At 45.0% G+C, this 24,635-nt stretch overlaps 1 protein-coding gene across 7 annotated transcripts in view; it reads right to left on the bottom strand.

The window, feature by feature from the left end:
* SPAG16 (sperm associated antigen 16) overlaps positions 1–24,635 on the bottom strand; it is a 539,401-nt gene that overhangs the window by 321,467 nt on the left and 193,299 nt on the right. For all 7 annotated transcript variants that reach the window (XM_034433548.2, XM_034433564.2, XM_034433584.2 and 4 more), the window contains one exon: positions 14,935–15,078. In XM_034433548.2, the coding sequence (XP_034289439.2) occupies positions 14,935–15,078 (144 nt within the window). The remainder of the gene's footprint in view (positions 1–14,934; positions 15,079–24,635) is intronic.

The raw sequence follows: 24,635 nt of genomic DNA, 5'->3' as shown, positions 1-24,635 counted from the left end.
AAATCATTGAAAAGCTGGGACTGAGACTCAAACCACTGGGGGCGCCCATAGAGTTTTGCCAGGTAGATGGGACTGTAGCTGGAGGGGGTCCAGCTCATTTTATAACTGAACCAGTAGAGATGAGAACGAGAAAGCATAAAGAGACTCTGAGTTTTATAGTGGCACCAGGGATGGAGAGGCCCCTCCTACTTGGATTGTCTTGGCTGCAGAAATGGAACCCTGAAGTGAATTGGAGAAGGGGGCTTTTAAAGATTCAGCAGAAAGTGGCCAAGGAAGAGGAAAAGTTCCCAAAACCTGGTGGTGAGAGAAACAAAGAGCAAAAGGAGCTGGGTGCAGCAGCTTGGGAGCACTCAATAAGCGAATCCAAAATCCCGAAGGAGTACTGGGACTTGAGAGATGTGTTTAGTGAGAAAGGCTCTGATGCGCTCCCGCCCCATTGCCTCACAAACTGCAGCATTGAAATCCTTCCTGGAGCTAAACTCCCAAAGCCTAAACTTTATTCAATGACTCCACATGAGCTAGGAGAGTTTCGCACCTTCATAGACAAGAACTTAAAACATGGATTTATCCAACCAGCAAGATCATGAGTGGCAGTCCCAGTTTTGCTCTGGGAGAAGAAAGATGGGACTCTTCATCTATGCATTGATTATAGGGGGCTAAACTCTACTGAGTGTGCAAGCAGAAGCAGATGGGGGCTCAGATATGACCCCCGGTTTGGTACGAGTGGGATGCCTTGCAGGGATGGGTTCTAAATTTTTTTACTACCGGTTCTGTGGGCGTGGTTTATTTTGTGGGCATGGCTTGGAGGTCATGTGACTGGGTGGGTGTGGCTAGCTGGTTATGTGACCGGGTGGCCATGGCTATGTGTATAGGGACTACTCAGAGGGCTGAAAAAAGTCATTTCTGACAGGTCCTCGCACTTTTGACTGGTCCTCACACTTATGACCATCCTCACATTTATGCCCGTGCAGCATTCTAAACAACCATGTCACTCATTTCACAACTGCTTCTCTTCACCATGGTAATAAGATAGGGCAAAAAACGTAAAATGTGAGGACAGTCGTAAGTTTGAGGACTGGTCAAAAGTGCAAGGACCAGTCAAAAATAACTTTTTCAGCCCTCTGAGTAGTCCATATGCATAAAAGGATACAGCAATAGAGAGGGATGAAGGAAGGGAAGGGAAATTAGAGTAGGAGTGAGGGTAAGAGAGGGAGGAAGAGAGGAGGAGAAGGAGAAAGGAAGAGGAAGTAGGGAGGAGAAGAAGGTGGGGGGGAGAGAAAGTAAGAAGGAAAGAATAGAGAGAGGTGGTAGGTTTGAGGAGAAAGATTGCTGTACAATAAAAAAGATGAAAGGGAAGAAAGGCAACCCCAAACAAATATAAAGATATTAAGATAAAGAATGAATTGTTAAACTTTAAAGAATAAAAGAGAACAAATATGAATAAATAGCAATAATTAGAAAGACACATACAAACATACAATGTATTTTCTTTGAACAGAGTATTTGGCCAGTTCACAAATTTAAACAGTGTTTAGTCATTTCAATTAAATTTACAATTTCTATATTTCCTTTTTGCCATATTTATTCCTCATCTATTTTTTTAAAAAACCAATATTACCCTTCATCCTCATCTCTAATCTTAATCAAATTCAATTTTTCCCTTCTATTCTATATTATACCCCTTCCCATTGTCATCTATTTTTATATCCATCCTCACATTGGTTAATTATGTAATATTACAGTTGTTTAATATAAATTCAACATTTTAATATAAATCAATTAGTTATATAACTATCTTTTTTGTATATCAATCAATATGAACATGAATATTCCAATTATTTCCATGCAATCCAATTTCTTACAAATCAATTAATTATATTTACCAATAATAATAAACCAAATGATTTTCCCCATATATTCCTCCAAACTACAACTTAACCATTTCTGCTTTCAACACAATATACAATTAATAGTATCTCAATTATTACAATTCCCTAGTTAAATAGAGCTTTTTTTCTTTTGTGTTTTAAAATCTTGAACTCTCCTCTTTTTCCCTAAATTTCCCATTGTTTGCAGTTTTGCACCTGCCTTTTTTGGTGAGGAAAAAGAAAAAGAAATCTCTCTCTGCCTCATTTTGTCACATTGCAGCAAAGACCCTGCTTTACTTTCAGTTTCGTTTTTTCAGCATAGCTAGGGGAAAAAAAATCTGCTCCAGCACTCTTTGCAGCTCTGCGCAAAACAGCTGAGAGCAAATCAGCTGAGAGTCGGGAGGCCGATCTAATCAACTTGTGCTAATTAACCTATGCTGAAGCTGAAAGGGGCTGTTTTTTCTATTTTTGCAGGCACTGCTCTACTCATTTGTTTTCTTTTAACACTAATCAGCTGTAGGGCGGCCCTTTGAAGGCCCGCGGCAAGAGTTTAAACAGTTTTTTCCCCTCTAGCCATCAGCTGGGACTCAGAAGGCAGCAATAGATTGGGAGTGGGCGGGGTAAGCGAATGGCGACCGGGCCGGGAACCGGTTCGGGGGCGTGGCCAGACAATCTTATTACCGGTTCTATGAACTATTAAAATTTTTTACTACCAGTTCTTGAGAACCGGTGCGAACCGGGAGCAATCCACCACTGATGCCTTGCCTGCTGGGGAGGAGGGGGGCCGCTGAGATGGAGAAGGGGATCTTTGGGGGGATGGAGAGCCGGAATATTGCGGTTATGACTGGGAGAGGTAGATATGGCGGGAGCCAAGGGGTAGGCCGCTCTCGGGGAACTAGGACTCGCTGCCTCAAAACGATTACTTGTTCCGGCCCCTCTGGTTTTGGTTCGCCAGGCTCACCTCATATACCTGGCGACATGGGATGTCAGGGCCCTGGCCTCAGGCTGCTGCTGTTTAATGCCAGGTCTGTTGTTAACAAAGCCCCCCTCGTTCGGGACTTAATCCTGGAGGAGGGGGCCGACCTGGCATGTATAACTAAGACCTGGCTGGGCCAGGAGGGGGGAGGGTCCCCTCTCAGAGATGTGCCCAGATGGGTTTCAGATATTGCATCAGCCGCGACTCCAGGGAAGGGGTGGAGCAGTGGCAGCTATTGTCCGGAAGAGCCTTTGTCCTCGCAGGATACCTGTCCTGGAGATTGTTGGGTGTGAGTCTCTCCTCTTGAGGTTGGACTCAAGGGTTCAGTTGGGCTTGTTGTTGACATACCTGTCTCCAAGCTGTGTGACAACAGCCGTGCCTGTGCTGCTAGAGGCAGTAGTCGGGCGGTGGAGTTCCCCAGGCTTATGGTACTGGGGGACTTCAACCTACTGTCACTTGGCGAATCCTCAGATGGGGCTCAGGAGTTCATGGCTTCCATGACAACCATGGACATGACCCAAGTAGTTCAGGGTCCAACCCATTGGGGAGATACCTGACTCCCTTGTCCACAGTCCGGCCGAGACTCTAGTGGCTGCCTGGCATAAGGCGGCATCTGGGGCATTGGACCAGATTGCGCCTTTGTGGCCTCTCAATGGCAGCGGATCCAGGAAAGCTCCCTGGTTTACTGAGGAGCTCCGGGAGATGAAGCGCCAGAAAAGACGTCTAGAGCGACGCTGGAGGACCAATAAATCCGAATCCGACCGAACACTTTTAAGAGCCTTTGTTAGGACTTACTTAGTGGCGATACGGGCGGAAAAATGTTCACATTTTTCTGCACTTATTGCATCCGCTGATGCAATAAGGAGGAGTCCTTGCAGGGTAGAGCTGAGGAATTTGTACAGTTTCTGTCGGATAAAGTCACTCAGATTCGGATGGACCTGGACTCTGATTGGGCAATACCGACCGAGATGACAGGGGCGGGTCTTAGTCCTATTGTGTGGGAGGAGTTTGAGCCAGTGACTCCTGAGGAAGTGAACAAAGCTGTAGGGGCGATGAGTTCCTCCACTTGTTTGTTGGACCTGTGCCCCTCCTGGCTGGTTTCGGCCAGCAGGGAGATGACACGAGGCTGGCTCCAGGCTTTAGTTAACGCGTCCTTGAGGGAGGGGTCCTTCCCTCAGCCCTTAAAGGAAGCGGTTGTAAGGCCCCTTCTCAAGAAGCTTTCCCTGGACCCAGCAAAATTAATTTATTAAATTAATTTATTAAATTAATCGTCCAGTCTCCAACCTACCCTTTGTGGGGAAGGTTGTAGAGAAGGTGGTGGCACTTCAGCTCCTGCGGTCATTGGATGAAACAGATTATCTGGACCCTTTTCAGTCCAGTTTCAGACCTGGCCATAGCACGGAAACTGCCTTGGTCACGCTGATGGATGATTTCTGGCGAGCCCGAGACAGGGGTGATTCCTCTATCTTGGTGCTACTTGACCTCTCAGTGGCTTTTGATACCATTGACCATGGTATCCTTCTGGGGCGACTAAGGGAGCTAGGAGTGGGAGGCACTGTGTTGCGGTGATTCGCCTCCTATCTCTCTGGTCGATCACAGTCGGTGCTGGTAGGAGGTCGACCCCTAGGCCCCTCGTCTGTGGAGTGCCTCAGGGCTTGGTCCTCTCTCCCCTCCTATTTAACATCTACATGAAATCACTGGGTGAAATCATCCGACGACATGGGGTGGGATATCAGCAATATGCTGATGGTACCCAGCTGTATATCTCCACCCTTCGTCAGTTCAGTGAGGCAGTAGATGTGATGTGCCGGTGCCTGGAGGCTGTGAGGATCTGGATGGGAGTCAACAGGCTCAGACTTAACCCAGACAAGACCGAATGGCTCTGGGTATTGCCCCCTAAAGTCTATGTCGATTGTCCATCCTTGGTTCTGGGGGGTGAGAAAGTGCCCCCCTCAGAATGGGCTTGCAATTTGGGTGTCCTTCTAGACTCACAGCTGAGACTGGAACAACATCTGACAGCTGTAGCTAGGGGGACCTTTGCACAGGTTCGTCTGGTGCACCAATTGCGACCCTACTTGGCTCAGGAAGCTCTCCTCACTCATGCCCTTGTCACCTCACGGTTGGATTATTGCAACACGCTCTACATGGGGCTACCCTTGAAAAGTGTTCAGAGACTACAGTTGGTCCAGAATGCAGCCATGCGAGTTATAGTGGGTGCGCCTAGATATACCCACATTACACCAATTCTCCGTGAGCTGCACTGGCTCCTTATTTGTCTCCGGGTGCAATTCAAGGTGTTGGTCATTACCTTTAAAGCCCTATATGGCTCAGGGCCAGGCTATCTTCGAGACCGCCTTCTACCACATAGCTCCCAGCGACCGGTAAGATCCCACAGAGTCGGTCTCCTTCGGGTCCCATCAGCTAAACAATGTCAGCTGGCGGGCCTGCGGAGGAGGGCCTTCTCTGTGGCTGCCCTGGCTCTCTGGAACTAATTACCTCCTGAGGTCCAGACCGCCCCCACCCTATTGGCCTTCTGCAAAGCGGTGAAGACCTGGCTCGTCCAGCAGGCCTGGGGCCGTTGATCTCGTTATAATGATCTTGCGAGACCCAGCCACGAATTGGAGTGCATGCGTTTTAACATTTTAAAAGTTTTTAATGTTTTAATGTTTTTCTTTTTAACATTTTTTATGGGATTGTTCGCATTGTTTTATTCTTTGTTGTAAGCCGCCCAGAGTCCCTTGGGAATTGGGTGGCATAGAAATGCGACAAAATAAAATAAATAAAATAATAAATAAATGCAATGTGCATAGAAAATGTCTAACCACTGCCCCTGATGAAGAACATGTTGACGCATTTAGCCAAAGGAAAAATCTTCACCAAGTTAGACTTGCAGGAAGCTTATTACCAGGTGCGAATCAAGGAGGGTGATGAATGGAAAACTGTGTTTAATTGCCCCCTGGGATATTTCCAGTTCTGGGTGCTCACTTTTGGCTTACAGGAGCCCCCTGCAGTGTTCATGCAACTGATCAATGAGGTGATGCATGACTTTTTGTACAAGGGAGTGTTGGTGTATTTGGATGACATTTTAATATACACTGAAATGAGGAAGGAACATGTGAAATTGGTGCGGGCAGTCCTTAAAAGGCTCTGAGCCATTGAACTGTATGAACAGCTTTCAAAGTGTGAATTTCACCAAAATAAGATTGATTACCTGGGTTATCGTATTTCAAATGAAGGCATGGAAATGGACCCAGAAAATAATAATAATAATAATAATAATAATAATAATAATAATGATAATGATAATGATAATGATAATGATGATAATAATAATAATAATAATAATAATAATAATAATAATAATAATAATAATAATAATTTTATTTCTATACCGCCCTTCTCCCGAAGGACTCAGGGCGGTGTACAGCCTATTTAAAAACACAGACAAAACAACAATATAAAATTTAAAATAATTAAATAAATTGGCTCAGATTTAAAACCCCAATAAATTTAAATACCCCAATTTAAAACTATTGTGTTGATAGTCTGGCCTGGCGGAACAACAGGGTCTTCAATGCGCAGCGAAACATCCGGAGGTCGGAGATCTTACGAATTTCCGGGGGCAGTTCGTTCCACAGGGCTGGGGCTCCCACAGAGAAGGCCCTCCCCCTGGGCGTCGCCAGCCGACATAACTTGGCTGATGGCACCCTGAGGAGACCCTCTCTGTGGGAACAGACTGGTCAGTGGGAGGCTATTGGTGGCAGAAGACGGTCTCGGAGGTACCCGGGTCCTATGCCATGGAGCGCTTTAAAGGTGGTAACCAACACCTTGAATCGCACCCAGAAGACCACTGGGAGCCAGTGCAGCTCGCGCAGGAGGGGTGTCACATGGGCACAACGGGTTGCGCCCATAACCACAACCAAGATAAAGGCAATGTTAGAGTGGGCCCCTCCCCGCACTAGGAGGCAATTGCAAAGCTTCCTGGGTTTCACCAATTTCTACCGACAGTTCATCCCCGCCTTTGCAAAGATCGCATTGCCAAACACCAACCTTTTAAAAACCAAGGGTGAGGGGAAGCCAAAACCACGTCAGCCACTTAAGTGGACCATGGAATGCCAAGCAGCATTTGAAAAGCTCAAACGACTGTTCGCAACAGAACCCGTGCTGAAGCACCCTGACCCAGATGCTCCATTTGTAATTCAGACTGACGTGAGTGATGTTGCTGTGGGGGCAGTGTTATTGCAGAGGAATGCCCGGGGGTTGCTACAACCATGCACATACACTTCTAAGAAACTCACCGAAACTGAACAGAGGTGGGAGATATGGGAGAAGGAGACATATGCAGTGTGATAGGCCCTACTCACTTTGCAGCATTTCATGGAAGGGCAAGGATGCCATTTGAGGTATGGACTGACCATAAAAATCTGGAAGCCCTGAAAACTCAAAGGCAGCTATCTCCTAAATAAATCCGCTGGGCTCTACACTTTAATCGTTTTGACTTCACCCTGCATTATGTCCCAGGGGGGAAGAATTTTATGGCAGATGCTTTGTCTAGATTGACCCAAGACAACAGCGTTAAAGCTGAAGTGGTCAAATCTGTTATCCCCTTGAAGCAGCTAGCAGGCCTGGTAATCACTAGAGCTCATGGGAACCTGTTAAGAGGCAGTTTTGGTGGCATTCCTTGAAGAAAGACATTGAAACTATATGGCCAGTTGTCCAGTTTGTGCTGTGGCAAAGAGACTTCTGGGGAAAGCCACAGAGCTTTTACAGATGGTGGCTAACTCCCAGGCACCATAGAAAGAAATATCTATGGACTTTATTGTGGAATTGCCTGAAAGTGGGGGGAACATTGTTATTTTGGTTGTTACAGTTCATTTTTCAAAACAGGTGCACTTTGTTCCCTGCCCCAAAATTCCCTCTGCAAAGATGTTAGCTAAACTCTTCGTATAACACGTGTATAGGTTGCACGGTGTGCCTGAGCCCATTATTTCCAATAGAGGAGTGCAATTTACATCACAGTTTTGTTGGGAATGTTTGAAGTTGTTGGGAACTGCCCAGGGTTTAAGGTCCTCCCCTCTCCCCCAAACTAATGGGGCTTGTGAAAGAACTAACACAGTCCTGGAACAGTACCTCAGGTGCTACATTAATTACCACAGGACCTTTTGCCTTTTGCAGAGGTAGCATATGACAATTCTGTGCATAGTAGCATGGGGTTCACCCCATTTAAGGTGCCCTCCAGTCAGGACTTTGTAGCTATGGCAGAGCTGCCTCAAGAGAAACCACATGTACCCTCCTTAGCGGAATGGATAGCCCAACTGCAGAACACTTGGCCATATGCCCATAAGGCACTGGAGAAGGCATGTCAGGCACATAAGAAACAAGCCTACAAAAAACGTGTGAAGCCAAAAGATTTTAAATTAGGTGACAGAGTTTACCTCTCCACAAAGTACTTACAGTCCACCCAACCATCTAAGAAACTTGGTCCTAAATACATGGGCCCATTCCAAATTGTTAAAGTCACTGTACAACTGGAGTTGCCCAAGAACCTCAAACATATTCACCCTCTATTTCACTGCAGTCTATTGAAACCTGAAACTGTATCACTCCTTCGCCCTGCACCTGACACTCCTCCAATACCCACTCTGATTGAAGAGGAGCAGCATTTTGAAGTTAAAGAAAGTCTAGATTCCAGGAAACATAGAGGAAGGGTCCAATATCTCATTGTCTGGAAACATTTTCCCCCTTCGCAGTCTGACTGGGTGGATGCTAAACATGTCTGGGCACCTAAACTCCTCCAGACTTTACATAGAAAATACCCCAACAAACCCTGATGGGATCACTGTTTTTGGCATGATGTATTGTATGTTTTAACTGTATAAATTATCTCTGTCTGGCTAATGCCTCTGTTATGGGGGGGGGGCTGAATGTCAGCCAGCCTGTTGCTTGCTGCCATAGAATGTGGGGAAGGAATAGGGGGAAGCTTACATTGCAGCTTTGCAACTGCTGTTATCTCCAAGGCCAAGTCCGTTGGCTCTGGTATGAGGCTGCCTAGCTACAAGGGAGTTGGGCTGTATACTTTGTTTGAAGGTGCTGTGTTCACACTTTTTTGCCTCAGAGTTTGCTTGAACCTATCTGCTTTGCCTAACCCTCTCCATTTATCCATGCTTTGGACTTGCATATGGTTGATTATTAATTAGCATATGATGGGAACACGACAGAAGAGAAGTAAACAGTCTGCATTCACAGTCTAAGTAATTATAAGTAAAACTTCTATGGGGATATTGTAGTGGCCTCATAACTGGATGTCCAATTCAGTTATCCAGGTGATCACCTCTAGTGCTGCTTCATGCACATCTTCTAGGGAACCAGAGAATGCATGTCATTGGCAAACTTGCACAATATGTTTAATAGTTTGCATATCAGCACCACAATTGCAATAAGGGGAATCTTTCCATCCCAACTGATATATAGGACCAGATGCAGCTGTACTGCCTTTTTGGGCCTCGTGGCCATGACAAACAGAAGTGCACAAAATCAAATATGGTTGATGAATCAGTTGAATCAGTGTCAGCTTTGAAAGCCATATTAGGCCGGAAGCTCCAATGCTGCCACCTTCTCATGTGTGGGAAAGTAGTAGAGGGGGGTTAGTAGACATAATAGCATTCTTCCTATCGGTCAAGGTCAGGGCAATCCCGCATCTGGAGAAGGAGTGGTTCAGGGGGCTGGATCGGGATGGAATGGACGTTGATTGGCGCATGTGACCGACTGGGTGGAAAAGGGGATGGTTTGGAGAGCTTTGATTTACTGGAGGAAAACCTGGGCTTTTCAGATTCGGGTTTCCCCAGATGTGCCAGTTTGCCTATTCTACTAAAGAGGACTTTGGAAAATGCTTGTTTCCATGTCTTTACTTGAAGTGGGGGGTTTTCTGGAACGCTGACATTAACCCAAATCTCCCTAAAACCTAACAGCACTCTATAAGGGGGCTGTCAGGGGTACTGAGCCCCAGCATCTACCTAAACCCCGGGTGATGCGAAGACTCAGTGAAGATGGAGGAGAAAGGAGAAATCAGAGGAAGGCCCACCAGGGCCCCGGATGCTCAAGGAATTGCCGATCCCTTGTTTTCTCTTTCTGAAGAAATGGGACGAGCCATGGAGGCTGCAGAGGAAGCCCTTTGGCTTGGGGCTTGGCCCGAGGTTTCAGATTTCTGGAAGAGTTGCCAGTCTGACCTAGCTTCAGGAGGTGAAATGAAGTCACCCCGTGAGCCAGACTGGACGATGGGGGCTGCTGTGGAATCCAGGAACTCCCGGGACTGTGACCGGCTGCACCCGTTGCAGAGCCAGTCCTTAACTGGGCCCCCAGAGAGTTTAGAGCGGATGGAAGTGGGGAGCTTCGCCCCCCTTCCCAACTCCTGGAGGTGAGCTGGAGGCTAATGAAACCAACATTTTCCCTCCCTGATCCGGGACATGGAGGGGGGATTAGTAGGAAGCAGAACCCCCCTTACCCACCCAGAGGCGAAACAAGAGGATTAGCGCAGCATTCCAATCCTGCAGCAGTGGGGCATCAGACTCAGCTGGCATACGGAATGCAAAAACCCCCTTTCGGGGGCCCTCACCAGCTTGCCTTCGTACTACCTCCTGCTGAGAATATACAGCCCAGATGGGGTTTCTGTTCCGGCCAGGGATGGATCCAGTGTCAGTGGTAGCCCGCGCTGTCTGTTCCAAGCTTCCAGGGATCCCCCTGGCCCCCCTCCTATGGCCAAATGATCCTGGCACTGCAGGGGGGACTAATCCAGCAGCCGGCTAGAGTGCCCCACCCCCCTCCAATGCAGCAAACAGCTTAGCAGCCAGGCCCCCTCCCCCAGCAGCCGATGATGTTGCCCCCCTCCTTTCCAGCCCAGCAACTCTCACAGCAGCCTGTTGGAATACAACAACCAAGAGCAGCCCCACAGCAAGTTCTATCCCAGCCAGCCGTGGCCCCTCCACCCGTGAGGCCAACGCCCCCCCCCCCCGTTTCAGAGCAACTTTTGACGGGACGCCAGGCAAGTTAGCTTATTTCCTTAGCAGGGTCTGGGCTCACGTGGATCAGTATGAGGACCAATACGAATCAGAACGAGACTTAGTGTCGGCAATCTCAGATGGAATGAATGTGGGGGAGGCGTGAGGGGATAGAATTATGGGTGTGGGCATGTGTGCACAAGACCTCCCCACCCTGTGCTCCTCCTGCTTTTGGCACGTGACGGCAAAAAGGTTAGCCATCACTGGTATAGGATATCCTGCTGGGCAGGATGTTGGACTAGAAGATCTCCAAAGTTCCTTCCAACTATGTTATTCTGTATTATACATATGTACACACACAGAGACATTAGCTTATTAATATTGATATATAAATCACCACCTTCCTTGCTCAAGTGCTGCTGTACTGCCTCATTGTACTGCAGGTGTTCCTGGAAAGTATGAATGAAGAATGCTAAGAGTATATGCCAATGATATATACCGTACTTTTCGGAATATAAGATGCACTTTTTCTGCCCTAAAAGAGGTGGTAATATTGGTGCGTCTTATACTCCAAATACGGCCGTTTTTGGCCTCCTGAAACCCCACCCCACGCACTCCATTTTCGCAAAAAATGGGATGTGCAGAGGGTTTGGGAGGCCTGCAGAGTGCTCTTGGGGGCTGGGGAGGGCAAAAACGGGCCCATTTTTCACAAAAATGGGGCCGTTTTTCGCAAAAACAGGACGTGCAGAGAGTTTAGGAGGCCTGCAGAGTGCTCCTGGGGGCCAGGGAGGGCAAAAACCAGACGTGCTGAAAGCAAAAACTAGGTTTTTTTACTTGTTTTCCTCTTCAAAATCTTGGTGCGTCTTATAATCCCGTGTGTTTTATAGTCTGAAAAATACATTAATCCTACAGTAGTTATGTAAAGCAAGAAGATTATCCCAGTAGGCACCTTCAATATATTAGGAAAAACAAAATAGGAAGATGCTGGAGGTTGAAGATCAATTTAGTGACAACAGCAAAGGATCATTTCATGGGAAAACAATAGTAAATCATGCCTGCATTTTACCATGGATAGAAAATATATGACTAATAATATAGAGCTGAAAGTTGTGCCCCTAAAGTTGGTAGCACTCAATGTGCTATTGAGGAGTCTTTCCAAGTAATAATAGCTTTTAGGATGTGGCTAGATTAAAGCCATTGATGCTTCTTACATGCTTCTGAAAATCTGAAGCTGCAAAGAAAAATTAAAGATAGAATTTGAAATACAAGAAGCATGAACATAGGAAAGTTCAACACAATGAAAGATTAAAATAATGAATTACAGAGTGACATTTTAGACATTGAGATGGACTAGAATTGGACATCTTTCAGTCAGAAAATGTTTACCAGTCACAAAAAACAAAGAAGGATTATTACTTTCATTGTTAGGAGGAATATAGCAAGAACAATATTTGGTTCCAGTCCAACCAATGATCAAATAATATTCATTAGATTTCATGAACAAACCTTTATTATGACAATTATCCAAGTTTTACTACAACCCTGATGCAAAAGAAATAAAAGTTTGATGAGTTATGATCAGCTTCAGTTTCAAACTGACAGAACATGCAAGCAAGATTTATTAATCAATTTCATAGGAAGACTAAAACTATTGTTATTAAGATCCTGTACCATTATTTCAAATTTTTCAATATTGTTTGAGTATTTAAATAGCCAGTACTGTTGTAATAATTAATGAGTTGGCCTAGGACCAAGGAGAACTACTGTATATACTTGCAGCTAAATAGTGCACAGATTTTGGAAGTGTATTTTTGGAACCTAAAATGCTTGGCTTATCCACGTGTATTTATGATAGGTACAAGAGCACTTTTGGCTTTAAAACTTTCTGCCCGAGCTACCTCATGGCATGTAATTGTAGGAATAAAGCAAAAGTAGGGTTGCCAGGTCTGCTTCCAAAAAATAGCGGACAATCGGGGGTGGGGGTGGGGGGTTAAGTAGTAAAAAAATAAAAAAAATTTTTACAATTAAATTATATATTTTCTTACAAACATTTTAACACGTATTAAAATAATCACTTCAAAACTTTACTTAAAATTCAGAACATCAAATATATTATAATAATATGTAAAATATTAAATTACATTTTACTTTGCTGTCGTGTGTATTTTTTATTTGACTGCGCAGCTTTGATCAATTCTTTGTGTTTAAGGAATAATTCTTTAATTTCAGTACAACGTTGAGAAATATTAAAAAAATATACAAAGTTCACTTCGAACTGATACAAGCAGTCGGTTACGTTTGTCAGTCCACAAATTTCCCATGACGCTGAAAATTCGTTCAACGTTTGCATTTGATACCGGAATTGATGCACAATACTGAAACAGTTTCAGTAAACTCGGAGCTGGCTCTTTCTTGAAAAAGTACGTCCACTTATCAAGGGATGAATCGCCCTGCAAATGAACATAAACTTCTTCTAAGGCAGAAATTTCATCGAAGAGAGTGTTCGGTGGAAGTTCTTCTCGCCATGATGATAATAACCAGATGTTCGTCATTTCTTCTAAAGTTGGAGGATTATTGCGATCAATTAGATTGAAACAACTTAGCGTCTCATATACTGAATTGGTGAAATTATACCACTTTTCTAGGTACGCAATGGCTCTTTGATACACATTGATGGCTTCTTTCTTGAACTTTTGCACAGCATTCTCAGGCAAATGTTTTTTTACGTAAGGCAAATAAAACTTTCATTCCAAAAAACTGCTCATCATATTTTTTTTGCAAAGAATCACGCAGCTTACACATGATAATGTGAAGATCACATGCAAGAATTTTCTTGCTTTCCAGCTTCAGTAGGGTGTCTTGCATTATTGACATGAAGAAGTGCGTGAATACAATTCTGAAATTGTTGGTTCATCGTCCTTTGCGAGTTCATTTTCCTGATCCGAAATAAGGTTCCAAATAACCTTATGGCACTCATCAGATCCAAGAGAAATAAAATACGATTTTAGAGGTATCCAGTTTAAAAGAAGTCTTTCGACCGCTTTAAGCAAACTTAACCAACGTGTTGGAACATGGCGCAAAACTTCATGGAATTCTGACTCGCAAAACTCAAAAAATGATTTCAACTCTTCTCGTTTCTTCGCAGAATTCGAAAATTCGGCAAAAACCTTCAGCACTACATTTTAGATAACAAAAGATAACTGCTTTAATGCATTTTTTGCGCTGTTGTGTAAAATGTGATTATTGCAATGAGCATTCGATCTTTGTCTCATTCTAACTTATGAAAAAAAAGACAAAACGCGATTCTCCTATCCTTATTCTCTTAGACTGTACATCTTTAGATTACGTACCATTTCATCATATAGCTTTTGAATAAAAAAAAGTCCACTATTTTGTGAAAAAAAATAGTGAACATAATGTGAAAAAAGTGGACTGTCCGCTCAAATAGTGGACACCTGGCAACCCTAGCCCATGTAGGCTGCCTTGAAGAAAACTAGGATAGAAATCTACCCCATAATCCTATAGAGTGATCTTAGTGTGTTTATATTTTAGTATTGTGTTAACAATTCTATCTTTTACTTCTCTTTTATGTTTTACAAGCTCCAATTGTATTATTTAACTTTTCTTGATTGTATTCTACTGAATACTCCAATATAAAATAGTATAAATGAGAGCTTTTCCTCAAATCATATAACACACTATGTTACCTTCTGAACTGAAGAAATGTCTGCTTCTTTAAAATAATATAATTCTTCTTTGATTTATGATACTGAAACAATTACATTCCAATTATTGATATCTAATAATGATTGTTGGTGTACTGTACCATTGAGAGAGAAATCACACAATTTTCTCTGCATAGACTGGAGAAAACACCAATGACAAAAATAAAATTGACATTAAAATAAAAATGACATTCACATGTATCTAGTTTGTCTGTACAGTATTATAAAACTAAAAGATTAGATTAGATGAAACCTGGAAATCTGATACAGAAGCATGTGGACTAAAATTTAAGATGTATTGAAAGTAATCACTTTTAACAGGTTAAGGCCCAAAAGAATCAATGCTGGTTTCCAGTACTATTTTTACTTACCTTGGATGGAAGCAGCATCCAGAAAGCCAATCTGTGTGACCTTCACCCTTCACGATAATGTTCCCATTAGGAAAGGCCCACATTTTCCATAAGCGATCATCACTTCCAGTGACAATAATATCTTTTCTTGGATGTAAAGCCAAGCTGTAAGTAGCAAACAAAGAAATTGAAGATTAAAACTGAACAAAAAATGATATAATTTAGAAACTGGACTGAAAGAACTCAGAGACTAACATCACTTAGCTTCTGTTTCTCATTCTTTGCTAAGTTAACTTCTGCTTTCAAAAAGGCTTTTTCTAGCATGACATAGCATAATATGGGAACGAAGCTAGAAATGAGCAGAGATCAACACAGAAGATGTTTAGATGTAAAAAGCCCAACCCATCTTCACTTTTTAAAATTAGCAACCTTTGGAATAAACTACTGTATTTACCAGAAAAAAACATGACCCTGAATTCCAACCCACCCCCAAATCAGTATGCTCCTAACATACTTTTATACTGTATATCTCTGCATATATTTGCCAAAAGGCAGATTCCAAGAAACAGTAGGACCAAGAAAAAAGAAGGAATCGGTATTAGTTGAACCAATATTATTAATTATATTAATAATATTATTAATTATTAATGCAATTTCCCTGTAACAAAAGTAGCAAAAGAAGGTAAAAAGGTGTTATCAGGATTTTGTCAGAACAATAAACAGAAAACTGTTGCGCTTAACACAATAATGCATGTGCTTCAGGAGGTAATATAAATGATGAAGAAAGGCATTTTGAAATTATTACTATATCCACTTCAATCTTCTCTTCTTAAAACTAAACATAGTTAGATTGTTCATTCTCTTCATTAGTTTCTACTCTTTTTCAGCTGTCTGAGAACCTTCCAAACTTCACTGAATACTTCTGAAACATTAGTTTCCAAACCTGGAAATCATATTTAAAATAGGATCTAATTAAAGCAGAACAAAACAGAACATTACTTTCTCCATGCGAAATATACTTCTTTTGATGCAACCTAAAATTGCCATTTTGCAAGAATCCCACTAATTTATATTGTTACTAAAATCAAATATCTTTTTTGCAACTTTGTTAAGCTTGGTGCTCCTCATCCTTAAGTGTTGAACTTTGCACTTATGTCTGTTAAATGTCATTCATGTCTTTTCAGTCTATTTTTCTAACCTATCAAAACTTTTAAATATTATTTCTTTTCTAAAATATTATCTATCCAACCTGATTTATGTCAGATGTAAATCTAATTAGCATTTCTTCCACCTCTTTATCCAAGTTATCAAATTAAAAAATATTAAATTTTACAATGCCCAGAATGATTCAACATCACACTCCAATTGATGAAGAATATTTAAAAAGTACAAATTTAAAACTAAAGGTTATCAGGCAATCTAGCTAGAACTAGATTACAAGTAGTCCTCGATTTACCGCCATACATTTAGCAACCATTTGAAGTTACAATGATGCTGACAAAAGTCTAGTCCTCATACTTATGACCATCACACCACCCCCCACAGTCATGTAATCACAGTTTAGGTGCTTGGCAACCAACATTTATATCATTTGCAAAATCCTATGGTCATGTGATCATACTTTGTGAGATTTTTGCTGGTTTTCAGCAAAAAAATGCCCATTCAGAAGAATGGATTCACATTTATGACTGTGGTGTTCACTTAAAGACTGCAGATTTGCTTAATAACCATAGTAAAAATGGTCCCCAAATCAGGTCTGACTTGACTGCAATGAATTACAATGGAAATTCTGGCCCCAATTGTGGTCATAAATCAAAGACTACCTGTAGTTTTCTAACAGCATTCCCATAATTTATTAAGCTAAAATTTGCTCCTCACAAGTCTACGTTGGTTGCTACTAATTGTTTCCAAGCTGTTACAAATCATTCTTGTTATGACCTCTTCTATAGTCACCCTGTATATCATAGTGTTAGAGTAAACTGGATCATTGTTTTTTGGATCATCCTCTCCCCCCACTCCCCAAGACAGAGACTATTCACCAGTTTTCCATGATTTTTTAAAAGATTATACATTTCTCAAAGATCACCCAGTTTCTTCAGGATCCTAAATGCTATTCACCTGAAGATTTATACTCTTTCAGAGTAAAACAAACAAAACTCATTCAAATATTTATATATATATTCCATGACTATTGTTATGTATGTAGATTTTGGGCGGGCAGTTTGAATTAACTGGCCGTCAGCTGATTGGCTGACCACCACAGCTGCAAGGTATATAAAGGGAGCTGTTTCCCCTGGTCAGTCGCTGGATTCTCACTCTACAATAAAGAGCTGTTGTCACTCACTGCCTGGCTTGCTGAGTCCTCATTCACCCAACTTAACATTGGTGACGAGGATGGGATTTTGAGGCCAGAAGCCATGGAAAGAGCTGAAGCCATGAGCCGACGAGAGAGCTGCAAACCTGAATCCAGCCAGGCGAGCGAGCAGAGTACTTGGAGAATCTACCAACGATGTCTGCCTACATACCGCCAGCACCTTTCAACCCCGCGGAAGAAAAGTGGGGATCCTACATGTCCCACTTCGAATGCTTCCTGGTGGCCAGCGATCTACAGGGGCTACCCGACGTATGGAAGAAAGCCCTGTTCCTGAGCCATTGTGGACCCAAGGTGTTTGATATGGCCAAGGCCCTGTCAGAACCGAACTTGGTCCACACCATCTTGTGGCAAACGCTTCAGACACTGCTGAAGGACCACTATGTCCCAACGCCATCAAAGTACATGCAGCGGTTTGACTTCCGGCAATGGCTGCAGCACGAGGGAGAATCGATCAGCGAGTTCATCGCTGCCCTGCACAAGGCCGCAAACCAGTGCGAGTACCGAGACCTCGATGAGATGCTGCTAGAGCAACTAATCTGCGGAGTGAGAGATATTTGCTTGCAGAGAAGGTTGCTCGCAAAGACAAATCTCACACTACACATCGCACTGGACGAGGCGAGGGCTCATGAATCCTCCTCCAAGGCAGCCGAGAGACTACAGGGGACGGCACAGAGCAGACCAGCACAGAAGTCAGCCCCGGTTCACCAGGAAACCGTAGGCACCGGGAGCGAGGAAGAGTCAGACGAGGATGTCTGCCGGACCGAACAGGACCGGCAGGACTGGCGAGGCCACCGAGATGCCTGTGCGAGTTGTGGGGGACCCCATCTGTGCCAGACCTGCAAGTTCCAAGACACCATTTGCCGGCAATGCGAGCGGAAGGGGCACATCACTAGAGTCTGCAGAGCCAAGCAGAACCCCCATTACAAGCCGCAAAGCAACGCTAGCCAATCAGAGACGGCACAGCAAACGAGAACCAATCCGAAGGGCGGCTACAGGAAGAGCACAAAATCCAAGGATCTTGAGGCCTACACCATTCGAATCGGCTGGACCTGCACATCCCCTGGGGAGAAGACCTACATGACGGTCGACATCGAGGGGCATGAGTGCGTAATGGAGATCGACACCGGATCCCCAATTACCATCATGTCCTGGGACAAGCTAAAGAAGGCCGTCCCCAGCATCCAGAGACAGCAACTATGGCACCAGCGGCTGGGACTGCGCGATTACCAGGGGAACCGCATCCCCGTGGAAGGAATTGGCGAATTCCAGGTGGAGTACGGGGAATTCCAGGAGAAGCTTCCCCTCACCGTGGTCAGCGGAAAGCTCCCAAGCCTCCTGGGCATGGACTGGTTCAGAGCCCTGGGCATGGGATTCACCGGAGTCCGCAATGTGCGAAGCACCCTGAAGGATGACCTGATGCAAGAATTCCAGGACGTGTTCGACGAGCGGCTCGGCAAGTATGTGGGGACCCCTATTTCATTCAACCTCAACCCCAATATTGCCCCCATCTGGCTGAAACCCAGGAGGGTACCTTTCGCCCTAAAGCCCAAGATTGATGTGGAACTGGACAAATTAATCAAGCAGGGGGTGTTAGTGCCAGTCGATCATGCCCGATGGGAGACCCCAATTGTGACCCCCGTTAAGCCAGACAGGTCTGTGCGCATCTGTGCAGACTATAAGTGTACAATCAATAAGGCCCTGCAACAGAGCGCTTACCTGGTTCTGATCGTACACTATCTGCTGCATTCCCTAGGGCCCGGCAAGATCTTCGCTAAACTCGATCTTGCGCAGGTGTACCAGCAGTTGCCAATAGATGGCGCTACCGCAGAGGCACAGACTATAATAACACATAGAGGTGCCTTCAAGTGTACCAGACTCCAATTCGGAGTCAGCATAGCTCCAGGACTATTCCAGAGCACCATGGAGCAACTGTTACAGGGGATCCCTGGGGTGGTCCCGTATTTTGATGACGTGCTTGTCACCGCAGAAGACGAACAGCAACTAGGGGAGAGGCTGAGACATGTACTAGGGAAGTTCAGAAGTGCAGGACTCAGGATCAAACGCAACAAGTGCATGATCGCAATCCCTTCTGTGGAGTTCTTGGGGTATCGGATAGATGGAACTGGCATACACCCCACCAAGAGCAAGATTAGGGCGATCCAAGAGGCCCCCACCCCCAAAGACAAGGCGGAACTACAAGCGTTCCTGGGACTATTGAACTTTTACGCAATTTTTCTAAGGGACAAGGCAACAGTAGTGGAGCCCCTGCACAGACTGTTGGCCAAAAAGTCCAAATGGGTTTGGGGGAAGGCTGAGGCTACCGCGTTTGCTGCCATAAAGCAACTCCTGTCGGCCGAGAGTTTTCTAATTCAGTACAACTCTATGCTTCCCCTAGTGCTAGTCTGTGATGCGTCCCCCTTTGGCATGGGGGCCGTCCTGAGCCATAGACTACTGAACGGTCTAGAGGCACCCATCGCCTACTACTCCCAGACTCTTTCGAGCGCCGAATGGAACTACAGTCAACTTGACAAGGAGGCCCTGGCAGCTGTCTCAGGAGTCAAGAAGTTCCACAAATACCTGTTCGGCAGAGACTTCGAACTCATCACAGACCATCGCCCCCTTCTGGGTCTCATAGCAGGGGACCGACCCACCCCAGCAGCCCTATCTCCCAGAATGACACCCTGGACCGTCTTCCTGACAGCATACTCCTATCATCTGGTACCGACCAGGGGTGAGCATGGGCAACGCTGATGCCCTCAGCCTTTGCCCATTACCGGACAGGATAGAGGACCCCACACCCGGAGTTCCAGTCCTGCTGATTGACGTCTTGGACTCGTGGCCCATCACTTCAGCAGAGGTGGCGAGGGCTTCAACCAGAGACCACGTGATTAGGAAAGTCACGAGTTGGGTCACGAGGGGGTGGCCAGAAAAGACTGAGGGTGGGGAATTCAAACATTTCGCTAACAAAAAGGGCAAACTGACAATGCAAGGGGGTTGTCTATTGTGGGGCGATCAGGTCATTGTTCACTTGTGCCTAAGGGAAAAAGTTTTGAATCTGTTGCATGAGGGGAACCCCGGGATCGTAAGAATGAAGAGGTTAGCTAGGAGTTACATTTGGTGGCCCCTAATGGATAAAGACATCACTGAGTGGGTGGGGAAGTGCCAGCCCTGCCAGGAATCTAGGCCAGACTCTCCCCCCACAGCACCAGTCAGGGAATGGGAACGACCCCAGGGTCCCTGGTCCAGGATCCATATAGATTTCGCTGGCCCATTCCATGGGCAGGTATTCATGGTCATCATGGATGCTTTCTCAAAGTGGTTGGAGATCAGACTCATGAAAACCACTACCACCGACGCCGTCATTAGGGAGCTAAGGCAGTTGTTCGCCACCCATGGCCTACCGGACACCTTAGTCTCAGACAACGGGCCCCAGTTGTCATGGTCATCATGGATACTTTCTCAAAGTGGTTGGAGATCAGACTCATGAAAACCACTACCACCGACGCCGTCATTAGGGAGCTAAGGCAGTTGTTCGCCACCCATGGCCTACCGGACACCTTAGTCTCAGACAACGGGCCCCAGTTCACGGCCATGCAGTTTGAGGGGTACCTAGCAGAGTTGGGGATCAGACACATACACTCCGCCCCATTTCATCCGGCTAGCAATGGATTGGCGGAGAGACTTGTGAGAATGGCTAAGGAAGCCATCTCACGCCTAGGCCCTGGGGACTGGCAAGAACGGATAGACAAATTCTTAACGGCCCAACACGCCACACCATGCACCGCCATAGGCAGGAGCCCAGAGGAGCTTCTAATGCGGAGAAAGCTCCAAGGAGTCCTAGACAGGCTACACCCCAGTTATTTCCCTGACAACTTCAGAGGAGCAGAGAAAAGACTTAGAGTTCACAGTAGGGACGCCAGTGTTCGCTAGGAACTATGGGAACGGGCCCCTCTGGGAAACCAGGACAATCACGGAGGTCACCGGGCCCAAGTCTTATAGGGTAGACATGGGAGATGGGAGGATTTGGCGGCGGCACATTGATCAGCTACGGAAGCGTTTAACCGCCAACACAGAAGACATCTTCAACGAACCGCTCCCTAACTACCAACCGAACTCCAGACCTAACTCAAGCCCGAGTCAAGCAGAGGACTTAGCTGTCGGCCCCGAGATCCAGCGCTGCCCATCACGGAAGATCGACCAGCCAAAGAAGTCGCCGCCCACAACGAATTCTCGGAGGTTCCATTGGCGGAGCAGGGAGAAACAGGGAGTTCCTCCGACCTGCTCGACGCCACACCTCCAACTGAATTGCACAGGTCAACTAGGGTGCGGACACGCCCTACTCACCTGAGAGACTATGTATGCTAATGTCCACCTCAAGTGACTTCTGGGAGGGGAGGAGTGTTATGTATGTAGATTTTGGGCGGGCAGTTTAAATTAACTGACCGTCAGATGATTGGCTGACCACCACAATTGCAAGGTATATAAAGGGAGCTGTTTCCCCTGGTCAGTCGCTGGATTCTCACCCTACAATAAAGAGCTGTTGTCACTCACTGCCTGGCTTGCTGAGTCCTCATTCACCCAATTTAACAAGTATGTTTCTTTCAATCTCAATCTTCAATCCTAATCTTCAAAATTACCTGGTAAAGGACTCTCTCTTTTCGTGGAGAAGACTGAGGAAAAATAAAAATTGTCCAACTCTTCCCAATGGTGTCCACAGGAGTTATCACTGGCTTTAAGTGGCAGGCACGACTGAATAATTGTAGTTGCAATCAATGCAACACAAGTTAAAGAGAAAGAGAGGATGTTGGTTCCCTGGTCTTCCACCAATTTGCAACCAGCAACTTTATAAGACTCTTCCTTATTTTTCTTACTTGTTTCTATTTTTTCATCTCCTCTGAGCAGCTGCTACATGAATTCTTATCTCTTCCTTAAACTTTTAAACATAATCTTGAACATACAGCCTCCTGATTGTGAGGCGAGAACTCCATCTCTAGGCCACCACACCACTCTTCTCCTTAGGAATGCTAAAGTTGCTCAAAAATTGCACAACTAGAAGCAAATACTACTTAATTAGTAGCTGGGGATGAGGAAGTGACATAAGTATGCTAAGGTTACTTCTTGAAATAAGAGATCACATTCATTCTCCAGGGATACCAAGCATGTAACATTAATTAGATGTTTTATTCAACATTGTTAAAAAGTTTTATTTCATCTTTTCACAGAGTCTTCTTAGGGCTTTGCAAGTTTTGCATGAAATACTTCAGGCATCACTTAAGTGCAGCAGCTCTCTATGATTCATTAAATCAATATTTTTTCAAACTTCCACTAGAGCCTGAAAACAATTTGCTGATGCTTTTTCTTGAAAAACTGCATTAAAGTTAATAAATGGACTTCTTAAAACAGCAACAGCTTTTTTAGTCAGTAGAGAAGCTTGAAACAAGGTCTTCTTTAATGTACATAAAAAGGCAGCTTTTTTATGAATAATTTTCATAATGTGCACAACTCCACTAATGATTCCAAATACAATGGTTTTGTAGGCTCAAATGAAAGTTCTTTGATATGGTGTATTTCTGGTGATATAAGTGCACTTTTCACCTTTCTTGAGCAGAAAACTGAGTCTTATCATGAAGCAACTATTTATAAGCCACTTTTACATTTACCTGTACATTTATAATGAAATGAAAAATTTAATTCTCTTCAAGCATGACTTTAAAAAGGCAATTAGCAAAAATATTAAATTAATATTTAAGAATTTGGGTTACAAAATACACAGGTCAAGCAAATTCTCCTGACATTATTATTAAATACATTTATTAAGGATGAGTGATATTGTCACCTAGATCTCCAGCATGCGATTCTATGTTGATGCATGCTTGCTATTGGCTGCAATAGTAACAAGGAGGGGTGGGTTTGGCATTTGGGTTGTGGAAGTGAGCTGATGAGGTGAAGTCCCATGTGAACTAAAAGGGAGATTCGCTCTCAAGAATTACTGCACTGCTGAGTGGAATTGTTTACACCCAGTCAAGGCCAACCGTCCTAGGACTCCAGATAGGAAAAATACCTGAAGATGAGCTTCACATAACATCATACTGGACTTTGATTGGACACTCAGCAAGGGACCCTAGGGTGAGGGATTTGGGGAAACTTTCAATTTGTAACTTTCACACATTTTGAATCAGATATTGCCTTGCTTTCGCTGTTATCATTTCAAAGTCAATAAAAGTACCTCTTCTCTATCTCAATGGAATTGGGGATTTTCTTTCTTGGGTTTTGAACAGAGGCAGGCCAGATATTAGGCAAGATCTGCTTTATTGGCCAACCTGGAGACCCCAGTCTACAGAGGGGACTGAGCGCACAATGTCAACCCAAAGAAGCAACCAGGAAGAGTCCGGAGCCTTGGGGCCGACCTCCCCCCAGCCACATAGGTGCTGCGAGGAGACGGAATGGCTGGAAGAGCTGCAACTCAAGGAGAATTCAGTCTGAGCCAGATGGTCGCTGGGCGTAGGACACATGGAAGACCCTAAGGAGCACCCCCCTGGGTGACTCTCACCAGAGGCTGGCATGGAGTTTATGCCCTGCCAGAATCTCACAAAGAGGACCTCCTGCTGACCCATGCCTTGCAACTTCTGCATGAAGCACTCGAGAGTTGGAGAGCTTGGTGGTCCTCGCACAGAAGCATGCCCTGCCAGTGCATGAAGAGGCTGACAAGGCAGCAGGGGGAACTGCTGTCTCTGCAACCCCAGCGGTGGCCTCTGTTGCCCAACAGGGAGCAGCTTTGGCAGTCACTGCTCTGGCAGCAGCTGCTGCTGCAGCCCAGCCCCCACCCCTCCTGGTGGTGGAAACCATCCCCTGGAAGCACCAAATTCTGAAGGTTCCTTCTCTGGGAGTAAAATACAGAGGGGATCCCAAAGCTGGGATTCTTTATAGCTCAAGTCTGGAATCACATGCAGGAATATGGAGAGGACTTTACATCAGAGACAACTAAAGTGAGATGTGTGCCATGGCCCTGAAAGGGGCTGCAGCAGACTGGATGGTCACTCTTCACAATGACAATGCCCCTAAACTATGAGATTATGACCAGTTTATGATGGTGCTCTGCAGGCAGTTCTGACCCAGCTCCCCAAACATGACAAACCCTCTGAAGTTAACTCAATGATTCCTTTATTAGGAGTGCCAGCAGCCCGGGTAAAATGTTTCCTCTCACCGCAAGCTAACAAGTCTGTCTGGCAGGGAGATGAATACTTGTCTTCCACATCTGTTCATCTCTGCCCCCTGCCTTTTATCCCCAGACCTAGGGTGGCACTTTGCTAGCAGTGATGGCTCTTCCTTCCCAAGGATCAGCCCACGG

The sequence above is a fragment of the Pantherophis guttatus genome, chromosome 1 (genome assembly GCF_059756535.1).
Source record: "Pantherophis guttatus breed Tessera chromosome 1, ASM5975653v1, whole genome shotgun sequence".
Classification (NCBI taxonomy): domain Eukaryota; kingdom Metazoa; phylum Chordata; class Lepidosauria; order Squamata; family Colubridae; genus Pantherophis; species Pantherophis guttatus.
The sequence above is the reverse complement of the archived record's forward strand: the minus strand, read 5'-3'. Positions and strand labels throughout refer to the sequence as shown.